The sequence below is a fragment of the Gymnogyps californianus genome, chromosome 22, assembly GCF_018139145.2.
Source record: "Gymnogyps californianus isolate 813 chromosome 22, ASM1813914v2, whole genome shotgun sequence".
In the NCBI taxonomy this organism is placed as follows: domain Eukaryota; kingdom Metazoa; phylum Chordata; class Aves; order Accipitriformes; family Cathartidae; genus Gymnogyps; species Gymnogyps californianus.
In genome coordinates this window covers 4,109,912-4,117,257 of record NC_059492.1, presented here as the reverse complement: position 1 = coordinate 4,117,257, position 7,346 = coordinate 4,109,912, and the positions used below count along the sequence as shown (strand labels likewise).

Below are 7,346 nucleotides of genomic sequence, written 5' to 3'. Positions count from 1 at the left end.
CTGCCAGCCCGCCACGCGCCCTCCGCGTCTTGCTCTCCCTGGCCCGGCAGGTCTTTCCGGTACAGATAGGAAGAGTTTGTGTCATTTTCCAGGAGGTGATGAGACCTCGTCTGGGACAGCCAGCGCCGCTCGAGGCTGGGACCAGCCTGGGTGGGGCCGCACATCTGCATGGGCAAAGCCACAGCTGTATGGGCAAAGCCACAGCTGTATGGGCAAAGCCACAGCTGGATCCCCAGGGTCACAGCACCCACCGGTGGAAGAGGGATGGGTGCACTCGGCAGTGGGGAGGAAAAGCTACATAAATGTGCTGGGGACAAGACGAGCGTCAGAGCAAATAGCCAAGAGCAGGGTCAGGCTGGTGGGAGCCCCAGCACCCCAAGCCAGGGGCTCCACGGTGGCACACGGGGACCCCTGCGCCGGGGAAGCTCCTGCCAGGGGCAGCGGTGCCAGGGCAGTGGGGTTTGCGCAGGGACGTGGCCCCTCTCTGTCCTGCAATATTGCCGTCCCATCGGAGCCGGAGCCGGAGCCGCCTGGCACCTGGTTGCACCCCGGGTTTGCTTCAGCACTGGTTTCTCAAGCACTCGCTGGTGGTGCCCGGCCCCGCTGTGCCCGTGGCCCCGCCGTGGTACCGGGACAGGGATGCCAGCTCCGCGCAGCACCGGGGTGCTGGGGGGAGACGGGAGCTGCTGACTCAGCATCACAGCTGCCTCTCACCCGGAGCCGGATTTCCAAAGATCTCCAGGTCTTTCTTTCCCGTCCCATCCCTGCAGCTGGATCTGGCACCCGGTGCCACCCTGGGCTGCCCAGTGCCCCACCAGCCCTGGGAAAGGCGCTCAGCCCGGAGCCCCAGCACCCCATTTTTTGCTAAAATATTTCCTGCTGCAACAGTTGTTCAAGGACACAAGGACATGAGGACACGAGGACACAAGGACATGAGGACACGAGGACCCAAGGACACAAGGACACAAGGATAAGACCCTGCAGCCTCCTGGCTGCTGCTGCCGGCCATCCCTGCCTGCCAGGACATGCCGCGCTGGATCCCAGCGGTATTGCCACACTGGGGCACCCGGCATGGCTAATTAATCCCCCTTGGCCAAGCCAAGCCAACCCGCCTAGCTCGTTTGCTGCCTCCTGTCATCCCAAAGGGTCTCCCAGCACCCAACCCAGGTCTCCCAGCACCCAAGTAAAAGGCGCAAGGTGCCATTTAATATTCAGAAGAGACGGAGGGGCCAAGGGCAGTGGCTGCGGCTGCCTTTGAGCCGGTGACCACGGATTAAGCCGAGCCTCCAGCCACGCCGGGCTGAGCCCCGTCGCCGCGGGGTGAGAGCGGACCTGCCGCCTTCAGGAAAATCAAGGATTTGGTTTGGGTGGCTGCTGCGCAGGCTGGGGTTCATAACGAGGGCAGGGGAACCACCATCGCCCCTCGCTGCCCCTGCCTCCCCCCACGCCGAGCCCTGTCACCGGCAGCCACCTGCCCTGTGGGGAGGAGGGGGACAGGGGTGACAGGGGAGCCCCGCTGTCCCCCCAGCCCAGGTCGCGAGGCCACCAGAGGTGGAGGAGCCCCAGCTCGCTCCGGTGGCTCTGGGGACACACTTTGGTGGCAGGAACGGGGATATAACCCCAGCAGCCCCCCAGATTCGGGGACTGAAGGTGAGAGGGACAAAGCCGAGCTCAGCCCCCACCTCCCAGCCCCGTCCCCCCTCCCTGGCCAGTGCTGATCCCGGGGGAGCAGGTACCCATCCCAGCACACACCAAGCCGGGGCATGGATCCAAGCACCAGGCAGCCCCCATGGGTGGCAGCCGGGATGGGAGCACCGGTGCCCTCCGGCTCCCAGCACCGCGAAGCCTCCCTCCCCGCCAGCACCTGCGCAAGCCGGGCCGGCCCAGGCAGCCCCCTGTGCCCGGGGGCCCCCCCACCCTGCACCCCCATGTACCTGCTGGCCGAGGGTTCTGCCGTGCCGGCTTGGTAGCGAGCGGGGTGCCGTGCCGAGCGGGGCTGGGGGTGCTGCTCCCTGCACGCCACGGCTGGGCGGACCGGCAGAGTCACCCGCCGAGCACCCAGCCCTCGCAGAGCACCCAGCCCTGAGCACCCAGCCCTGGCGCAGCGGAGGTTTGGCATTCCTCAGGTGCTGACAGCCGGGGAGCCGGTCAGGCTGGTTCCCCGGCACCCAGCTCTTCCATTTCCTCCGACTCAGCAGCGCCGGGAGGAAGCCTGGCCGGCCTGGGTGGCTTTGGGCCACCCAGACCCCTGCCCAAGCACCCCCTCCCCACCACCCATCTCGGTGAGGGTGATGGTAACGTCGGAGGGGATCTCAGCGACCAGCTTTGCCACTGCACCTTCAGCCAGCCAGCCGGGGCACCGCGTCAGCTGGGCTCGGCTGGGCCATGGGGCTGCTGGGGTCCCAACACACTGTGGTGAGGGGCTGGGGGGTCCCCAGGGCTGTGACTATACCCAGATGAATCGGCTATGTGGAGGTCCCACGTGGAGCCCCTGGCACTGCAGCACGTTCCTGGGAGGCTCCTAATGCTGGGAGGTCTCCAAGGTCTCCAAGGTCTCGGAGAGCTGGGGCTTTCGAGGGGCTTTGCGCTGGCTTGGGGACGGAGCAGGGGTCACAGTAGCCCTGGGCCACTGTGGGAGACCTGACCCCGGGGTGCAGGGCCCTTTCCTGGCAGGGCTTGGAGTGACAGCAGAGCCAGCACCCGCCCTGTATCCTCACCCTGCCCTCCTGCTCCTCCCCAGCACCCGTGGGTGCCCCGCTGCAGTGCCAGCCTCGCCCCGGGGCCACCACTCCCGGCTGCTGGCCCAGCCCGGGAGCCTCCTCGGCCACCACCAGTCCAGCGCAAGCAGCCGCAGTCCGGCTCTGGTTGGGATGCCCGGGGCCACCCAGCTCTGGGTGCCACCACTTGCGTGCTGGGGAAACTGAGGCAGAGCCCAGCTCCCTCTGCACCTTGGCCAGCAGGACCAGGGTCCGGCCAGGGATGGGGAGCTCGTGGCTCAGCCGTCCTCCACCCGCTGCCAAGCTGGCTTTGCCATCCCAGAGAAGCGCCAGGTCATGGTGGGGGCTGGAGCGGGTCGGCCAGGCTCTGCTCTGTCCCTCCCTGCCGGAGCCGGTGGGATGCAGTTGTGAAACCCCCCGGGAGGAGCTGCGTGCCACTGAGGACACCCGTGGGGACCATGTCCCCGACCCTGCCTGGGCAAGAGCCTCTGAAGCTCCCCCCGTGCCGGTGGTCCCTGTTGGGGAGATCAGCCTGTTGACCCCCAGAGCCATGGGGAGGGGGGGCTCCAGGCAGCCCTGCCAGCCCCTGGCCCCGGGGGCTGCGGTGGCAGGGCACCAAGCCATGCTGCCCACCGGCACCAGAGGAAGTGGCTCCATCCCATGTCCCATGCCCTTCCAAGGGACACTCGTGGTGATGTCCTGGGGACCCTGGGGACCCTCTCTCCCCTCTGTGGGGAGCTGCACCAGGCTGGGGCTGGGTCCTGCCAAGGGCGGGTGAGCTGCAGAGGCAGAAATGTTTATTGAATAAAATCACGGGAGGGATGCCACTCACCAGCCCCAACCTCGGCAGCAGGTGAGGACAGCCGGGGCCGTCGTGTCCTTCGGGTGTCAGTGAGATGCTCGGGGTGCCAGCAGGATGTGGGGAGCAGCACCCAGAGGTATCAGAGATGGAGATGCCCACCCTGGCATGGACGCCCCGAACAGAGCCCCGGGAGGGTTTGGCGGTGGCAGTGAGCCGAGGAAAGCAGCGACGGGCAGAGCCATGTCCCTGCGGGCGCCTGGGAGCTCAGGGTGCGCCTGAGATCGAGGGGGCTGAGAAATTAAAGCTTTTTCTGTGGAAAGAAGGGTTTGTTGCACCCCAGGCACAGCCCCGGGGTGGTAATGCTGCAGGGTGGGGGCACGGGCATGGCCTGGGACGTGGGGCTGGCCAGGGAGACACCCTCCCCGAGGGCTTTGGGGACAGGGGGCTGCTTGACACTTTGGGGGGACCCTCCTCCGTCCTTGTCCCCGAGGCTGGGGCAGCGTTGATGGAGCTTGGGAGTTGCAGTGGATGATGGTGGCGGCTCCTCCTGGCACTGAGGGTCCGGGGCTGGGGGGGACCCCCCGCCCACACAGCCCCCGGGGCTGTCCCAGCTCAGACAGGCCCTGCCAGGGGACATTGCTGCTGCCTGGGGACACTGTGGTGGGTCCCCACGTCCACCCTTGCCCACCCGGGCAGCCCCTTCCCCACCTTCCCCAGCACGAAGCCCTGCAGCAATGCCATAGCCTGGCCGGGCTGGCTCCCTCCTTCCTCCTCCTCCTCCTCCTCCTCCTCCTGCACCGGCCACCCGGCATCCAGGCTGGAGCACCCACCGGCCTGGGTGACGCGGCTGTGCGGGACCGGGGGGCTGGGGGGGTGGGTGCCAGCACTGGTGCAAGCGCTGGTGCAAGCGCTGGTGGAGCTGGAGGTGGATGTGCTGGGAGAAGCGGCTGTGGCACTGGTGGCACTGGAAGGGCTTCTCGCCCGAGTGCAGCCGCAGGTGGGTCTTCAGGTTGCTGCTGCTGCTGAAGCGCTTGTGGCACGTCTGCAGGGGCGAGAGGATGCGGGGCGTGGAGTGGGTGCTGCACCCTGGTTCAGGACCCCCTACCCACCCTCCCAGCACCCAGTGGGCACCTACCGGGCACTGGTGGGGCTTCTCGCCGGTGTGCACCAGTTGGTGCTTCTGCAGGTGTGCCAGCTGCGTGAAGCGCTTCTTGCAGATGGGGCACTGGAAGGGCCGCTCACCGCTGTGTACCCTCAGGTGGACCTGCCGGGGGGGGGCACAGGGCTATGGGGGGGCACCTAGGGAGCCCAGGAGTCCGGACTGCCCCAGCCCCCCGCTCCTGGAAGCATCCCGCAGCCCCCGAGACATGGCTGGAGCACAGGGAGGTATTTCCACAGCCCATCTTGGAGCACTTCACGCTGATGGGCGCTTTGCTGGGGGGAAACTGAGGCACGGGGAGAGGCGCACGACCTGCCCACACAGCTGTCCCTTGTCCCCAGCATGGGCTGACCCTAGGGAGGCAGGAGGGGTGTGCTGCCAGGCTGGGGGGGGGGGTAGCGGGTGCCGGGGCACCCCGGGTACCTTGAGGTTGGAGAGCTGCCCAAAGCTCTTGGCGCAAACGTTGCACTCGTACTTGCTCCTGCCAACGTCCTTCCCCAGCGGGTACGGCCTGGTGCCGGCAGGCGGCTTGGCCACACCATGGCTGGGCACCTCCGGCTGCGGGGCAGAGCAGGGCATCCCCCTCCGTGGCGGCGGGCACCCCTCTGCCCCGCAGCCGGGGAAGGGGAAAGGCATTTGGGGGAGAGGGAGAAATCCCACCCGTGGCTTCAGCAGCCCGGGAGCACCCTGCCCGGGGGGCAGGAGGGTCCCGCACAGGCACAGGCAGGGTGGCAGCTGGAGGAAAGCACTGCCGCAGCCCTGCAAAGGTGACACCGGGGTCCCCATGTCACCCAGGTGGGCGAGGGGCACTGCGGGCTGCAGGGCCAGCAGGAGCGGGGGGCAGTGGGTGCCGCAGAGGCAGAGGCACGGCTGGGGCAGGAGGAGGGGGCACAGGCTGCCCCAGCAGACCCTCAGCTCCCTGGGCAGCGGGGGGGTGGCCAGACCCCCGCCGGCACCGGCTCCACTCGGCCAAAGGGCTCCTTCCTCCAGCCCTCCGCGGCTCCCTGCAGCTCTTCGGCCTTGGCTCTCATCTCCTCCTCTTCCTCTGTGCTGCCGGTGAGGACGTCTTCGGTGCAGAGCGGCCGCGCTGGTGAAAGGGCCATGTCCAGCCCCCCGGGGGTCCCGCAGCTGGTGGCCCTGGTGGCATCGGAGGAGCAGCGGGGGGTCAGCAGGGAGCCTGGAGGGGATGGGGAGCTTGGGGACAAGGGGCTGGTGGGGGGGGAGCCCAACACAGGCAAGAGCAAAGCTGTGTCTGTGGGACAGGCAGGAGCACCCGCTGCCAGATTTGTGGGGCCAGGGGTGCAGGCAGCTGTGAGGGGAGGCAGGGGAGGGTCTGCTGCTGGGGAGGGGGGGGCGGTCTGCCGAGCCCTTGGCCCTGGCCAGGAGCCCTTTGGGGGTAGCTGGCGGCTTGGCCCCAGCCCCTGGGGACGAGGGGCAAGAAACCGGCCACATCCCAGGGAAGGGAGGGAAGAGGCAGAGGAGGGCAGGGAGGAAGAGCAAGGGGAGGAAGGAGTGCGGGAAAGCCCAAGCAGAGAGCACCATCCCCTTCCTGGCCACATCCTCACGGAGCCACGGGGACCACGGCGGTGCCGGCGGTGGCGGTGAGTGCTGGGTGGGCTCCCGGCTGCGCTCCGCAGGGAGCTCGGGGTGGGTGGGCAGCGGCCGCAGGCAGCAGAAGTAGACGCCAAGGCTGCTGGGGCAGAGCAGGAGGTCGGGGACCACGGGGCCCGGGTTCACGTGGCACATCCAGGTGCTGTGACGGGGGCCGGGGTGGTGGTGGGGGACCGGGGGTCTCCTCCAACCAGGAGACCTGCGGGGGCGGGGGACACGAGCTGGGACCTGGAGCAGAGTTATGGGGCTGGATCCCACAGACACCAGCTCTTGGCATAGAGGATTTGGGGTTCAAACCCCAGCCCTGCAGCTTGGGGGTGGTTTTGGAAACAGGGGGTGGCCAAGGACCCCTCTGCCTGCAGAGCAGGCTCTTTGGTTGTCACCATCCTACCACCGCCCCACTGCAGTCGTGCCTCAGTTTCCCCTCTGCAGCAGCATCCGGGGAGAGCTGAGCCATTCCCTGCAGAGCCCAGGGCTGCAATGGGGGGGTTCAGGGTGTCCCCGCAGGTGCTAGAGGTGAGGGGGAGGTTGTGGGGTGACGGAGAACCACGGCGGTGGCAGCGGGGTCAGTACTCACCCTCCAGGAGGGCTGCCGGTCAGATGTCCCCTCCGGCGTAGATGTCCCCGAGCAGCGACCAGACCTGCGTGTCCTGTGGGATGTGCTTGCCGTTCCCCACGGCCAGTTTGGGGGGACACCGGCCACCACTCAGAGGGGGCTTGGGGAGGCTCTGCCACCTCCTCGCCCCACCCTGCACCCCCAAACCCAACGGGCTGAGCCCTCACAGCGGGGCAAGGCTGGGGAGCAGGGCAGGACCCTGTCCTGGCAGGGCCATGCTGGGGGAGCGCTGGGGGCTGCGTGGGGCCCGGCCACGTCCCAGTGCCCTGGGGACGGTGCTGGCACCCAGCCCCGGCACCCCAGTACCGACCCCAACCCTGAGCATGAAAAGCCATCGCCGGGGGAAAAATGGCATTTACAGTAGGGTTGCCCAAACCTGCCAAGCATGAACCGAGGGCCGGGCAGGGAGCAGAGCCGGGGCTGGGACGCGGCCGGGCAGGG

General features: G+C 68.2%; 1 protein-coding gene across 1 annotated transcript; it reads right to left on the bottom strand.

Annotated features, from left to right (window-relative positions):
• Positions 1 to 2,521: 2,521 nt before the first annotated feature.
• ZNF683 (zinc finger protein 683) lies at positions 2,522 to 5,781 on the bottom strand. The gene is made up of 5 exons (XM_050909705.1): positions 5,635 to 5,781; positions 5,102 to 5,236; positions 4,655 to 4,783; positions 4,407 to 4,561; positions 2,522 to 2,591 (listed from the first exon to the last, which is right to left on the bottom strand). Exons 1-5 carry the CDS (start codon positions 5,779 to 5,781, stop codon positions 2,522 to 2,524), a joined length of 636 nt encoding a protein of 211 aa, XP_050765662.1.
• Between the last annotated feature and the right edge of the window lie 1,565 nt (positions 5,782 to 7,346).